This window comes from Lampris incognitus, chromosome 20 (assembly GCF_029633865.1).
Source record: "Lampris incognitus isolate fLamInc1 chromosome 20, fLamInc1.hap2, whole genome shotgun sequence".
In the NCBI taxonomy this organism is placed as follows: domain Eukaryota; kingdom Metazoa; phylum Chordata; class Actinopteri; order Lampriformes; family Lampridae; genus Lampris; species Lampris incognitus.
In genome coordinates, this window is record NC_079230.1 from 33,368,658 (window position 1) to 33,384,802 (window position 16,145).

Consider the following 16,145-nt stretch of genomic DNA (forward strand, 5'->3'; position numbering starts at 1 on the left):
AGATAGGGGATAAAAGACTAATTACAATAAGTGGTTTAATTTATCTCTGAAAACATGGCTAAATACTATCACTAAGAATGGTTGGTTTGAAGAGATAAGAATTCTGAGATAGTGCTCTCATGACCTCGACTTTACCCAAAAACAAATTAGACGCGAGTTATAAAGGATGGGCTAACCAGGGCCTCTCCTCATACTGAACCTTTTTTAATCAGGGGACGCTGAGCAATTTTGAGACATTGAAAAGACTACACTGGTTAAATAATAGTGACTTTTATAGATTTCTTCAGGTACGCCGTCACATTAACAGTTTTATGTTAGAGAGTCAAAAGATATTTGAAAATCATTTTTTGAAAGTTTTTGTTAGCGCCTATAGGACGGATTCTGGGCTTAAAATAATCTCTAGGCTATACAAGGGACTTCAGGGGATTATGATAGCAAGCACCTCCTACATAAAACAAAAATGAGAAAGGTAAACTAACCGTTCTATTCCAGAGGAAGTTTGGACATAATATTGCGAATCTTAACGGAGGATAACAAGCTCCTCCTCATGAAGAGTGTATGGCTGCAAGAGTCTTAGTAGATATTTTATTACACCTGTTCAGATGTCTCACCACTCATGCTCTCCCAGCTGCTCCCAGGACGCCCATCACAACCACTTGTTTTGGGCCTGCCCAAAAGTAAACACCTTTTGGCGTAACATTTCTATGGAATTAGTGACTATATCTGGGACAAATTTTACTTTTAATTGGGATGAACTCCTCTTTGGTCCATTACATGCAAAGCCCACAAACATGAACACAAGTTACTCATTTGGAATATTGAGTGTAGCTGCTAGAAAAGCAATTACAAAGAAATGGCTTCAGTCAGACAGACCATCTACAGAGGACTGATATGATGTCATCTACAGAGGACTGATATGATGTCATCTACAGAGGACTGAAGTGATGTCATCTAAAGAGGACTGATATGATGTCATCTACAGAGGACTGAAGTGATGTTATCTATAGAGGACTGATGTGATGTCATCTACAGAGGCCTGATATGATGTCATCTACAGAGGCCTGATATGATGTCATCTACAGAGGACTGAAGTGATGTCATCTACAGAGGACTGTTGTGATGTATTTTATGACATTTTTGTGATGGAAAGAATCACTTTCTCCATGAGCAGGTTGAGGAAACTAAATTTGAGGAAATTTAGGAGAAGTGGAAATTGTAAATTTCCCAAAAAAGTCCTTCTTTTGTTTAAATTTATGTCAGTATGGCTTTTGTACTTTTTTCTTTTTTCCTTTTATCTCAAATGGAAAAACACCCCAAGTTCCATTTTTGTGTTACATAATCACTATGTGAAGTGCAGAAAAGATGGATCACTTTGTAAAAGTCTCTAAATGAAGATGATTACATAAAATTGATGTTAATACACGATTCGGAATAAAAAATGTAAAAAAGAAAAACAAAATCTACAACAAAAGCAACTGCTCGTAGGTTTTTGTGACGAACCTGAAGGATGTCTCCTTATTAGTGTTCGACATACGTGAAGGACAAAGAGAAAAGTTAATATGAGATTTAAAAGGTTTGCAAATTTTATCCATCCATTCCATTCCATCCATTATCCAAACCGCTTATCCTGCTCTCAGGGTCACGGGGATGCTGGAGCCTATAACAGCTGTCATTGGGCAGTAGGCGTTGGAGAAACCCTGGACAGGCCAACAGTCCATCACAGGGCCGAGATGTGCAAAATTTAAATGACCAAAAAAAAAAAAATACATATGTGTCTTTATGGAGCAATCTGACTGACTCAGAATAGTTGTTCATGTTTCAGGTTTTCAGCAGGGTGACAGGTAGGGGATGTTTTGGAGAAGTTCCAGGATTGATTTTATATAGATTGATAATACAATATAGACCGATTATATATATATATATATATATATATATATATATATATATATATATATATATATATAGACTGTTTATGTATAGACTGATTATATATAGGCTGATTATATGCAGATTGATTATATATAGACTGATTATATATAGACTGATTTTATTTAGACTGATTATATAGAGATCAATTATATATAGACTGATTATATATAGGCTGATTATATATAGGCTGATTTTATATAGACTGATTATATATAGACTGATTATATATAGACTTGCAACTGTATGGGGGACAAAATAAACAATAAAGCTGTTGACAGCATGACAGCAGGAAAACCCACAGCCACTTTGCTGTGCAGCAGCAGAGACAAACTACTCCATCCTTGTTGTCAGACAAGGGAGATCTGAATATTCTGTCTCTGTAAATCAACCGTCTCCCACCTAGGAGACGAACACACCCATACAATGAACACTCATACACACAAACCTGCACAACCAGGTGTGCACATATACGCAAAAACACTCATACACTGACACGTGAGTATTGGTAAACATTTTGTGGGCTGCTGCACATTTCAGGTCTAATGCAAAAGAAAAACCCCAAGCACAACTGCACTCCCGCCCCAAACCAGTTGCCCCGTTTGAACTGCTTACTGGTCTGTAAATTCCATCGACGTCCGTGCAGCCACACTCACTGGGCGGGACACATTTGTCTCCACTCAGGATCAGACCTGGGGTGCACACACAGCCCTCAACACAGGGTTGGTTGCAGGAAGCGTTGGAGCCAGAGGGGTTCTGACAGGTGGGCTGGGGGCAGGCGGGGCCACATGGTGTGTAGTGGCTCCCTGGGGGGCACTTCAGAGCTAGAGGATAGAGGAGGGGGAGATGGCAATGAGGACTGAAAGGGGTGAGGAGAGGTTAAAAGGGGAGGGTACATCTTCTGTATTATGGTTTCATTTTGAAATAAACAGCTTTAACGGTTTACAACTTTCAAGCTTTTCTGATAAAAGAGGGAACAATATGAATTTTATGACTGAAATATTCATATAGTTTACTTCGATTCCAGAAGTCAGTTGGACAAGTGGGAAACGATGACACAAAGATGTAGCACATGTACACATACTAACACATGTATGTGTCTTGTCACTGCTGTTTTCTTTATGCCCCCCCCCCACACACACACACTCACACACACACACACACACACACACACACACACACACACTCATACACACACAGCCTGATCAAACACACTCACGACAGAAGGTGTCATTCCTCCACGCGACGGGCACGCCAGCGGCAGCACACAAGTCAGCATAGCTCTCTACCGCCTGGCACAGAGCTGCCGCCTCTCCTCCTGTGGCACACATGTCATACACGCAGTTCTCAAAGTACGCACCAGGTGGCACTACAGCGTGGCACGGCTTGAAGATACCTGAGGTAAGAGAGGGAAGGTGAAGGAATTATGGTCAGTACAGCAACTGGCTGACTGGTGTTTTCCAGTCGCCGAGGAGAGGATGAAACAATTAAAATGTACATCTAAAATATAAAAACAAATGATTTTTTTAAATAAATAAAAAATAGATTAACAAATCTATTTATCATACTTAAATAAATGCTTTATAAATCAATATTTTATATTATATTTTATAAATAAATGAATAATAAAATTAATTAATTAATGTATACATTTTATCTGTAATATAAAAATAAATATTTGTATAATTAAAAAATTGACAATTTCTGAAAACTTTGTACGAAGATGTAGAACGACCGGGATTCACTACTACCCCAAACCACCGTGGGCGGTCAAATTGACGGCCGGTGTTTAAAATCTATATTGTGTCAAGATAAATACCCAGTGGAGATATTAATGTATTACACGTGTTAGTGTGTCTGTTATGAAACTAACTGACGCCAAAATTAACATTTTAACAACTTTAATATTATTTTTCAAACAATTTAAAATGGCCGCTGTCCAACGCCTGTAAATACTACAAGGCCTTGATGGTGGTCATGGTGCGTCTGTAACCAGACATGTTGGACATCATCACACATCAAGTTTAAACTATTTCTCTGCACTGGAGGGCGCTAGTGTGTTTCTAGGACACAGCAACGAACTTTACGAAGGAAATAATGCGACCAACACACACCATCACGGGCAAATTATGAGCGGCCATTTTGACCGCTCATGGTCGTTTTAGGTAGAGCTTATCATAACTGTGTGTGTGTGTGTGTGTGTGTGTGTGTGTGTGTGTGTGTGTGTGTGTGTGTGTGCGCAATTGATCTAAAACTCATTTAAAATGCAAATATATATGCAGTTTTAGGAGAATTCTGGGAGCGGCAGGTCTGTATGTTTTTCTTCACAAAGTTATTAAAATAAAACAACTTTGAGAACCACCAAGACGGTCATAATGACCGTCTTGGTGGTTCTAGAGTTTCAGCATATTATCTGAAGGACAAATAACATGGTTTCACTGAAGGTTGAGTAAGCTGACTGAGCTTAAAGTCTTGCAAAACATGCACAAAACCAAATCCCTTGTTTTAAAAAGCCATTTAAGTAGACTGAAATGGTTTCTCTTTCTGGAGAGTTGTAAAAGCTATTAATCTGATACAAGAGAATATAAATAAATCATCATTTTACACATAAAACATAATTAATTATAAATCAAATGCTGTATACATATTGAATTAAGTTGAAGTGAGACATACTACACTGTTCAATACCTTGATAATTAACAGCACTCTGGTTGGTTATCTGTCAGACACAGACAGAAACACACTGACCTGGAAGAGTCATGCTTATTGCTCTGTTGTGATGGACACAACACCAGCTGTGGTTACCACGTCTAACCCTGAAGTGTATTTTAAATACTGTGTGTGTGTTTGTCTTACCATTGGGATCAGTGATCATGCCACAACTTGTGGGCTTCATAGCCTCCTCCTCCACATCCTTATCACAGTCTTCTTGTCCTCCACCATTGGTACAGCTGTGGAGAACAGAGGGGTGGAGTGATTGGATAGAGGGATAGAGGACAACAAGGATAGAAGGATTAGCGTGGAAGAAACAATATGATAGACAAATCTCTTCTGTCTGATAGCACAAGGTTGTTCTCCGTTGTGTGTGCATGTGTGTGTTGGCATATAAGTGGATCTACGTGCAGCTTAAGCGTGCATGTTTGCTTCAAGCGTCACTCACTCCGGTCGTTCATCAGGAACCTGCCAGCTGTCTCCCAGCTCATTGGTGTTGGCGGCTGGTTTACCGTCTGGTTTGATGTTGTCATCATTGGGCTGGCCATTAAAGTTTCCTTCAAGGAGAGACAAGGGTTACAGGACAGGGTCAAAGTTGGGATTGATGCTTAACAAGTTCTTTGATAAATTCAGCTCGGTAGAGTCTTCTCTGTCAGCAGGTCCATGGGTCCAGTATGGAGCATGTGACAGTGTATATGCTCATGCTTTTTACATAATGCCAAGCTTTCTGGCACCAGCCCTTTAACAGGTTACTGTAAAACATCAGTTGAATAGTAATTATAGTCAGTATATAAAAACCTTACCACACAAGCCGCAGAGCAGGCCATTGTAGGAGGTGGGCAGAGTGACATCAGCATGGTGGTTGCCATCAAAACGCACCCTCAGGCCAAAGGTGGTCTCCAACACAACAAACTTTCCACTCAGGTAGACCTTAACTCCATTGCTCAAGGTTACTGGAGGAGTCATCAATGTTCCATTCACCTGGTAGAAGACACACAAAAACATCAACACGTGTGCTGAGTTTTGTTCTAGATACAGATTTGCTCATTTGTTAACAAACCACAAAGCAATCAAAGCTTGAAGAGCCCTCATATATATTGAGCAAGAAAGACCAATCCCTCATAGTGCATCATTTCCCCTTCAAATATGATAACTTGCTCTCATATTCAAAAGAAATGTCTGGTGTATGAAATGTATTCACTATTTTATTTGTAGTTGTTCAATACAAAAGCAAGGATTGGTCTACCGCAGACAGCTAGGACAATAACAAGCCTGCTTCTCACCTGTACTCTTCGACCTTTGCCCAGGATGATGGCCGTCCCATAGACGTTGATCACCACAGCCCTTACATAAGACACCTTCTTGTTGCTTCCTCTGTGTTCGTTCTGGGTGTCCACGGTGAAGTAAGGCAAGCCAGAGGACTGGTTGCAGGGTTTGGTCAGGGTGTAAGAGCAGGCACCCATGTAATGGTGTGTCTTTTTGTCAAAGGATATGTAGTGGGGGTCACCTGATACCGAGCAGATTCCTGTTCCTGCAGGAGGGGAGGGAGTTTAGTTTGTGTGATGTGTGATGATGTCAATGAGACGTTTGGTAGACAGGTTGGTGCACTGGAAGTTGTCTTACCAAAATATATGCTCATATCTGCAAATGACATGTGTGTATATTCCATGTACACTAATGACACTCTGTAGTTTTAGTCGAAGAAGATAGTGTCAAATTTGTTTCTATGTCAGTTGTAGCCAGGTTTACACCTGAATGTGTCCACACTTCACAATGAATATGTTCCTGTTTGAAATCTCTGTTAAAGAACAGCGCACCACTACAACATGTCCACACAAAACATCTTCTGGTACAGTCAGTATTTGAATGGGATACACTTTCTACATATATTGTATAGGAAGAATCCTTCAGTCCTACGAGTGCTCATCATATGTGTGTGTTTAGTGTGTCATACCCAGAGGATGGCATCCGTATTCTCCATCTTGTAACTGACAGCTCTCGATGGCAGGGGCACAGCTTGTGTTGTGGCACTGGATCAGTCCTCCTCCCTGACACACACACTTCTTCTCACAGCCCTCCAGGTACCAGTCATCACCCACCTGACACACACACACACACACACACACACACACACACACACACACACACACACACACACACACACACACACACACACACACACACACACACACACACACACACAATTCAGAAGAGGCGTCCATGTGTCTCAGCCAGGTCAGGTAGACCATCTAGGTCCAGAACTAACTTCAGCATCTTCTTTGAAACCAGTTCACCTGTCCCATGTTGTCTTCCTCTACCCTGTCTTTGCTTTCACCCTTTATGGTCTTATCAAATGAAGAACAAAGTCTACCACCAGACTTTTATTAGAACAATTCAAGCATTGTATAAGGGCAAGAATAAAAATAAATGTAACCATACCGAAATCTTTCAGCCTGGAAAGAGGGACAAGACAGGGCTGCCCAAAAATTCCAGTGCTGTTTTTATTGAAGCATTAAGCCAGGGGATCATTCAGAATAAGAAATATTACAGGTATAAAAATGCTGGGTCAAGAACGTAACATTTCTCTATTTGCAGACAACATTTTAATTTACTTGTCAAACCCAGAGAGCTCAATTTTGGAATTATTGTAACTCTCATATAACGTTGGTCTTGTCTCAGGTTATAAACTGAATATTCCAAAGATTCAAATATTAAGTTTCTACTACTGGCTTAACCAGATCATAAGCTCTAAAGTCCAACTAAATTGGGAGTTGTATCACATGAGATATGTAGGAATAAACGCCTCAAAAAAATTAACAAAGTTGTATGCCTTAAACTTCAATTTGTTAAGTCATAAAATAAAGAAGGACATAAAAAGATGGAATTTAATTCCAATATTAAGTTTTGAGTCACGAATAGAGTCAGTAACAATGAATATCTTGCCTAAGGTATTATGTTTGTTTCAAACTCTTCCAACTGAAATAACTGACAAACAATTCAATGAATGGGATAAATTAATATCGCAGTACATTTGGCAATGGTAAAACCCAAGGGTAAGATTTAACATTCTTCAGCTGGCAAAGAACAAGGGAGGACTTGCACTCCCCTGCCTAAAGGACTATTGTATATCGGTCCAACGGAGGATTTTGTTGTGTTGGTGCAATTCTGATTACCAAGCGAGATGGAAAGAAATTGAAGAAAACATGTCTGGGCCAGTTCCAATTCAGGCACAGATAGGGGATAAAAGACTAATTACAATAAGTGGTTTAATTTATCTCTGAAAACATGGCTAAATACTATCACTAAGAATGGTTGGTTTGAAGAGATAAGAATTCTGAGATAGTGCTCTCATGACCTCGACTTTACCCAAAAACAAATTAGACGCGAGTTATAAAGGATGGGCTAACCAGGGCCTCTCCTCATACTGAACCTTTTTTAATCAGGGGACGCTGAGCAATTTTGAGACATTGAAAAGACTACACTGGTTAAATAATAGTGACTTTTATAGATTTCTTCAGGTACGCCGTCACATTAACAGTTTTATGTTTGAGAGTCAAAAGATATTTGAAAATCATTTTTTGAAAGTTTTTGTTAGCGCCTATAGGACGGATTCTGGGCTTAAAATAATCTCTAGGCTATACAAGGGACTTCAGGGGATTATGATAGCAAGCACCTCCTACATAAAACAAAAATGAGAAAGGTAAACTAACCGTTCTATTCCAGAGGAAGTTTGGACATAATATTGCTAATCTTAACGGAGGATAACAAGCTCCTCCTCATGGAGAGTGTATGGCTGCAAGAGTCTTAGTAGATATTTTATTACACCTGTTCAGATGTCTCACCACTCATGCTCTCCCAGCTGCTCCCAGGACGCCCATCACAACCACTTGTTTTGGGCCTGCCCAAAAGTAAACACCTTTTGGCGTAACATTTCTATGGAATTAGTGACTATATTTGGGACAAATTTTACTTTTAATTGGGATGAACTCCTCTTTGGTCCATTACATGCAAAGCCTACAAACATGAACACAAGTTACTCATTTGGAATATTGAGTGTAGCTGCTAGAAAAGCAATTACAAAGAAATGGCTTCAGTCAGACAGACCATCTACAGAGGACTGATATGATGTCATCTACAGAGGACTGATATGATGTCATCTACAGAGGACTGAAGTGATGTCATCTAAAGAGGACTGATATGATGTCATCTACAGAGGACTGAAGTGATGTTATCTATAGAGGACTGATGTGATGTCATCTACAGAGGCCTGATATGTCGTCATCTACAGAGGACTGAAGTGATGTCATCTACAGAGGACTGTTGTGATGTATTTTATGACATTTTTGTGATGGAAAGAATCACTTTCTCCATGAGCAGGCTGAGGAAACTAAATTTGAGGAAATTTAGGAGAAGTGGAAATTGTAAATTTCCCAAAAAAGTCCTTCTTTTGTTTAAATTTATGTCAGTATGGCTTTTGTACTTTTTTCTTTTTTCCTTTTATCTCAAATGGAAAAACACCCCAAGTTCCATTTTTGTGTTACATAATCACTATGTGAAGTGCAGAAAAGATGGATCACTTTGTAAAAGTCTCTAAATGAAGATGATTACATAAAATTGATGTTAATACACGATTCGGAATAAAAACATAAAAAAGAAAAACAAAATCTACAACAAAAGCAACTGCTCGTAGGTTTTTGTGACGAACCTGAAGGATGTCACCTTATTAGTGTTCTACATACGTAAAAGACAAAGAGAAAAGTTAATATGAGATTTAAAAGGTTTGCAAATTTTATCCATCCATTCCATTCCATCCATTATCCAAACCGCTTATCCTGCTCTCAGGGTCACGGGGATGCTGGAGCCTATAACAGCTGTCATTGGGCAGTAGGCGTTGGAGAAACCCTGGACAGGCCAACAGTCCATCACAGGGCCGAGATGTGCAAATTTAAATGACCAAAAAAAAAAAATACATATGTGTCTTTATGGAGCAATCTGACTGACTCAGAATAGTTGTTCATGTTTCAGGTTTTCAGCAGGGTGACAGGTAGGGGATGTTTTGGAGAAGTTCCAGGATTGATTTTATATAGACTGATAATACAATATAGACCGATTATATATATATATATATATATATATATATATATATATATATATATATATATAATATATAGACTGTTTATGTATAGACTGATTATATATAGGCTGATTATATGCAGATTGATTATATATAGACTGATTTTATATAGACTGATTTTATATAGGCTGATTATATATAGGCTGATTTTATATAGACTGATTATATATAGACTGATTATATATAGACTGATTATATATAGACTGATTATATATAGACTTGCAACTGTATGGGGGACAAAATAAACAATAAAGCTGTTGACAGCATGACAGCAGGAAAACCCACAGCCACTTTGCTGTGCAGCAGCAGAGACAAACTACTCCATCCTTGTTGTCAGACAAGGGAGATCTGAATATTCTGTCTCTGTAAATCAACCGTCTCCCACCTAGGAGACGAACACACCCATACAATGAACACTCATACACACAAACCTGCACAACCAGGTGTGCACATATACGCAAAAACACTCATACACTGACACGTGAGTATTGATAAACATATTGTGGGCTGCTGCACATTTCAGGTCTAATGCAAAAGAAAAACCCCAAGCACAACTGCACTCCCGCCCCAAACCAGTTGCCCCGTTTGAACTGCTTACTGGTCTGTAAATTCCATCGACGTCCGTGCAGCCACACTCACTGGGCGGGACACATTTGTCTCCACTCAGGATCAGACCTGGGGTGCACACACAGCCCTCAACACAGGGTTGGTTGCAGGAAGCGTTGGAGCCAGAGGGGTTCTGACAGGTGGGCTGGGGGCAGGCGGGGCCACATGGTGTGTAGTGGCTCCCTGGGGGGCACTTCAGAGCTAGAGGATAGAGGAGGGGCAGATGGCAATGAGGACTGAAAGGGGTGAGGAGAGGTTAAAAGGGGAGGGCACATCTTCTGTATTATGGTTTCATTTTGAAATAAACAGCTTTAACGGTTTACAACTTTCAAGCTTTTCTGATAAAAGAGGGAACAATATGAATTTTATGACTGAAATATTCATATAGTTTACTTCGATTCCAGAAGTCAGTTGGACAAGTGGGAAACGATGACACAAAGATGTAGCACATGTACACATACTAACACATGTATGTGTCTTGTCACTGCTGTTTTCTTTATGCCCCCCCCCACACACACACTCACACACACACACACACACACACACACAAACACACACACACACACACACACTCACACACACACACACACACAGCCTGATCAAACACACTCACGACAGAAGGTGTCATTCCTCCACGCGACGGGCACGCCAGCGGCAGCACACAAGTCAGCATAGCTCTCTACCGCCTGGCACAGAGCTGCCGCCTCTCCTCCTGTGGCACACATGTCATACACGCAGTTCTCAAAGTACGCACCAGGTGGCACTACAGCGTGGCACGGCTTGAAGATACCTGAGGTAAGAGAGGGAAGGTGAAGGAATTATGGTCAGTACAGCAACTGGCTGACTGGTGTTTTCCAGTCGCCGAGGAGAGGATGAAACAATTAAAATGTACATCTAAAATATAAAAAAAAATGATTTTTTATAAATAAATAAAAAATAGATTAACAAAACTATTTATCATACTTAAATAAATGCTTTATAAATCAATATTTTATATTATATTTTATAAATAAATGAATAATAAAATTAATTAATTAATGTATACATTTTATCTGTAATATAAAAATAAATATTTGTATAATTAAAAAATTGACAATTTCTGAAAACTTTGTACGAAGATGTAGAACGACCGGGATTCACTACTACCCCAAACCACCGTGGGCGGTCAAATTGACGGCCGGTGTTTAAAATCTAACAATTTAAAATGGCCGCTGTCCAACGCCTGTAAATACTACAAAGCCTCGGTGGTGGTCATGGTGCGTCTGTAACCAGACATGTTGGACATCATCACACATCAAGTTTAAACTATTTCTCTGCACTGGAGGGCGCTAGTGTGTTTCTAGGACACAGCAACGAACTTTACGAAGGAAATAATGCGACCAACACACACCATCACGGGCAAATTATGAGCGGCCATTTTGACCGCTCATGGTCGTTTTAGGTAGAGCTTATCATAACTGTGTGTGTGTGTGTGTGTGTGTGTGTGTGTGTGTGTGTGTGTGTGCGCAACTGATCTAAAACTCATTTAAAATGCAAATATAGTATATGCAGTTTTAGGAGAATTCTGGGAGCGGCAGGTCTGTATGTTTTTCTTCACAAAGTTATTAAAATAAAACAACTTTGAGAACCACCAAGACGGTCATTATGACGGTCTTGGTGGTTCTAGAGTTTCAGCATATTATCTGAAGGACAAATAACATGGTTTCACTGAAGGCTGAGTAAGCTGACTGAGCTTAAAGTCTTGCAAAACATGCACAAAACCAAATCCCTTGTTTTACAAAGCCATTTAAGTAGACTGAAATGGTTTCTCTTTCTGGAGAGTTGTAAAAGCTATTAATCTGATACAAGAGAACATAAATAAATCATCATTTTACACATATAACATAATTAATTATAAATCAAATGCTGTATACATATTGAATTAAGTTGAAGTGAGACATACTACACTGTTCAATACCTTGATAATTAACAGCACTCTGTTTGGTTATCTGTCAGACACAGACAGAAACATACCGACCTGGAAGAGTCATGCTTATTGCTCTGTTGTGATGGACACAACACCAGCTGTGGTTACTACGTCTAACCCTGAAGTGTATTTTAAATATTGTGTGTGTGTTTGTCTTACCATTGGGATCAGTGATCATGCCACAACTTGTGGGCTTCATAGCCTCCTCCTCCACATCCTTATCACAGTCTTCTTGTCCTCCACCATTGGTACAGCTGTGGAGAACAGAGGGGTGGAGTGATTGGATAGAGGGATAGAGGACAACAAGGATAGAAGGATTAGCGTGGAAGAAACAATATGATAGACAAATCTCTTCTGTCTGATAGCACAAGGTTGTTCTCCGTTGTGTGTGCATGTGTGTGTTGGCATATAAGTGGATCTACGTGCAGCTTAAGCGTGCATGTTTGCTTCAAGCGTCACTCACTCCGGTCGTTCATCAGGAACCTGCCAGCTGTCTCCCAGCTCATTGGTGTTGGCGGCTGGTTTACCGTCTGGTTTGATGTTGTCATCATTGGGCTGGCCATTAAAGTTTCCTTCAAGGAGAGACAAGGGTTACAGGACAGGGTCAAAGTTGGGATTGATGCTTAACAAGCTCTCTGATAAATTCAGCTCAGTAGAGTCTTCTCTGTCAGCAGGTCCATGGGTCCAGTATGGAGCATGTGACAGTGTATATGCTCATGCTTTGTACATACTGCCAAGCTTTCTGGCACCAGCCCTTTAACAGGTTACTGTAAAACATCAGTTGAATAGTAATTATAGTCAGTATATAAAAACCTTACCACACAAGCCGCAGAGCAGGCCATTGTAGGAGGTGGGCAGAGTGACATCAGCATGGTGGTTGCCATCAAAACGCACCCTCAGGCCAAAGGTGGTCTCCAACACAACAAACTTTCCACTCAGGTAGACCTTAACGCCATTGCTCAAGGTTACTGGAGGAGTCATCAATGTTCCATTCACCTGGTAGAAGACACACAAAAACATCAACACGTGTGCTGAGTTTTGTTCTAGATACAGATTTGCTCATTTGTTAACAAACCACAAAGCAATCAAAGCTTGAAGAGCCCTCATATATACTGAGCAAGAAAGACCAATCCCTCATAGTGCATCATTTCCCCTTCAAATATGATAACTTGCTCTCATATTCAAAAGAAATATGTCTGGTGTATGAAATGTATTCACTATTTTATTTGTAGTTGTTCAATACAAAAGCAAGGATTGGTCTACCGCAGACAGCTAGGACAATAACAAGCCTGCTTCTCACCTGTACTCTTCGACCTTTGCCAAGGATGATGGCCGTCCCATAGACGTTGATCACCACAGCCCTTACATAAGACACCTTCTTGTTGCTTCCTCTGTGTTCGTTCTGGGTGTCCACGGTGAAGTAAGGCAAGCCAGAGGACTGGTTGCAGGGTTTGGTCAGCGTGTAAGAGCAGGCACCCATGTAATGGTGTGTCTTTTTGTCAAAGGATATGTAGTGGGGGTCACCTGATACCGAGCAGATTCCTGTTCCTGCAGGAGGGGAGGGAGTTTAGTTTGTGTGATGTGTGATGATGTCAATGAGACGTTTGGTAGACAGGTTGGTGCACTGGAAGTTGTCTTACCAAAATATATGCTCATATCTACAAATGACATGTGTGTATATTCCATGTACACTAATGACACTCTGTAGTTTTAGTCGAAGAAGATTGTGTCAAATTTGTTTCTATGTCAGTTGTAGCCAGGTTTACACCTGAATGTGTCCACACTTCACAATGAATATGTTCCTGTTTGAAATCTCTGTTAAAGAACAGCGCACCACTACAACATGTCCACACAAAACATCATCTGGTACAGTCCGTATTTGAACGGGATACATTTTCTACATATATTGTATAGGAAGAATCATTCAGTCCTACGAGTGCTCATCATATGTGTGTGTATAGTGTGTCATACCCAGAGGATGGCATCCGTATTCTCCATCTTGTAACTGACAGCTCTCGATGGCAGGGGCACAGCTTGTGTTGTGGCACTGGATCAGTCCTCCTCCCTGACACACACACTTCTTCTCACAGCCCTCCAGGTACCAGTCATCACCCACCTGACACACACACACACACACACACACACACACACACACACACACACACACACACACACACACACACACACACACACACACACACACACACAATTCAGAAGAGGCGTCCATGTGTCTCAGCCAGGTCAGGTGGACCATCTAGGTCCAGAACTAACTTCAGCATCTTCTTTGAAACCAGTTCACCTGTCCCATGTTGTCTTCCTCTACCCTGTCTTTGCTTTCACCCTTTATGGTCTTATCAAATGAAGAACAAAGTCTACCACCAGACTTTTATTAAAACAATTCAAGCATTGTATAAGGGCAAGAATAAAAATAAATGTAACCATACCGAAGTCTTTCAGCCTGGAAAGAGGGACAAGACAGGGCTGCCCAAAAATTCCATTGCTGTTTTTATTGAAGCATTAAGCCAGGGGATCATTCAGAATAAGAAATATTACAGGTATAAAAATGCTGGGTCAAGAACGTAACATTTCTCTATTTGCAGACAACATTTTAATTTACTTGTCAAACCCAGAGAGCTCAATTTTGGAATTATTGTAACTCTCATATAACGTTGGTCTTGTCTCAGGTTATAAACTGAATATTCCAAAGATTCAAATATTAAGTTTCTACTACTGGCTTAACCAGATCATAAGCTCTAAAGTCCAACTAAATTGGGAGTTGTATCACATGAGATATGTAGGAATAAACGCCTCAAAAAAATTAACAAAGTTGTATGCCTTAAACTTCAATTTGTTAAGTCATAAAATAAAGAAGGACATAAAAAGATGGAATTTAATTCCAATATTAAGTTTTGAGTCACGAATAGAATCAGTAACAATGAATATCTTGCCTAAGGTATTACGTTTGTTTCAAACTCTTCCAACTGAAATAACTGACAAACAATTCAATGAATGGGATAAATTAATATCGCAGTACATTTGGCAATGGTAAAACCCAAGGGTAAGATTTAACATTCTTCAGCTGGCAAAGAACAAGGGAGGACTTGCACTCCCCTGCCTAAAGGACTATTGTATATCGGTCCAACTGAGGATTTTGTTGTGTTGGTGCAATTCTGATTACCAAGCGAGATGGAAAGAAATTGAAGAAAACATGTCTGGGCCAGTTCCAATTCAGGCACAGATAGGGGATAAAAGACTAATTACAATAAGTGGTTTAATTTATCTATGAAAACATGGCTAAATACTATCACTAAGAATGGTTGGTTTGAAGAGATAAGAATTCTGAGATAGTGCTCTCATGACCTCGACTTTACCCAAAAACAAATTAGACGCGAGTTATAAAGGATGGGCTAACCAGGGCCTCTCCTCATACTGAACCTTTTTTAATCAGGGGACGCTGAGCAATTTTGAGACATTGAAAAGACTACACTGGTTAAATAATAGTGACTTTTATAGATTTCTTCAGGTACGCCGTCACATTAACAGTTTTATGTTTGAGAGTCAAAAGATATTTGAAAATCATTTTTTGAAAGTTTTTGTTAGCGCCTATAGGACGGATTCTGGGCTTAAAATAATCTCTAGGCTATACAAGGGACTTCAGGGGATTATGATAGCAAGCACCTCCTACATAAAACAAAAATGAGAAAGGTAAACTAACCGTTCTATTCCAGAGGAAGTTTGGACATAATATTGCTAATCTTAACGGAGGATAACAAGCTCCTCCTCATGGAGAGTGTATGGCTG

The 16,145-nt window shown here is 39.9% G+C and overlaps 1 protein-coding gene across 1 annotated transcript in view; it reads right to left on the reverse strand.

Moving 5' to 3' along the window:
- The window catches only part of zanl (zonadhesin, like), a 142,863-nt gene that overhangs the window by 70,545 nt on the left and 56,173 nt on the right, over window positions 1–16,145 (reverse strand). The window contains exons 29-41 of the mRNA XM_056300246.1: window positions 13,645–13,892; window positions 13,163–13,340; window positions 12,808–12,916; window positions 12,504–12,598; window positions 10,992–11,168; window positions 10,371–10,579; window positions 6,593–6,737; window positions 5,922–6,169; window positions 5,442–5,619; window positions 5,087–5,195; window positions 4,783–4,877; window positions 3,146–3,322; window positions 2,542–2,750 (exon numbers count right to left, since the gene is read on the reverse strand). Coding sequence (XP_056156221.1) covers window positions 2,542–2,750; window positions 3,146–3,322; window positions 4,783–4,877; window positions 5,087–5,195; window positions 5,442–5,619; window positions 5,922–6,169; window positions 6,593–6,737; window positions 10,371–10,579; window positions 10,992–11,168; window positions 12,504–12,598; window positions 12,808–12,916; window positions 13,163–13,340; window positions 13,645–13,892 — 2,177 coding nt within the window. The remainder of the gene's footprint in view (window positions 1–2,541; window positions 2,751–3,145; window positions 3,323–4,782; window positions 4,878–5,086; window positions 5,196–5,441; window positions 5,620–5,921; window positions 6,170–6,592; window positions 6,738–10,370; window positions 10,580–10,991; window positions 11,169–12,503; window positions 12,599–12,807; window positions 12,917–13,162; window positions 13,341–13,644; window positions 13,893–16,145) is intronic.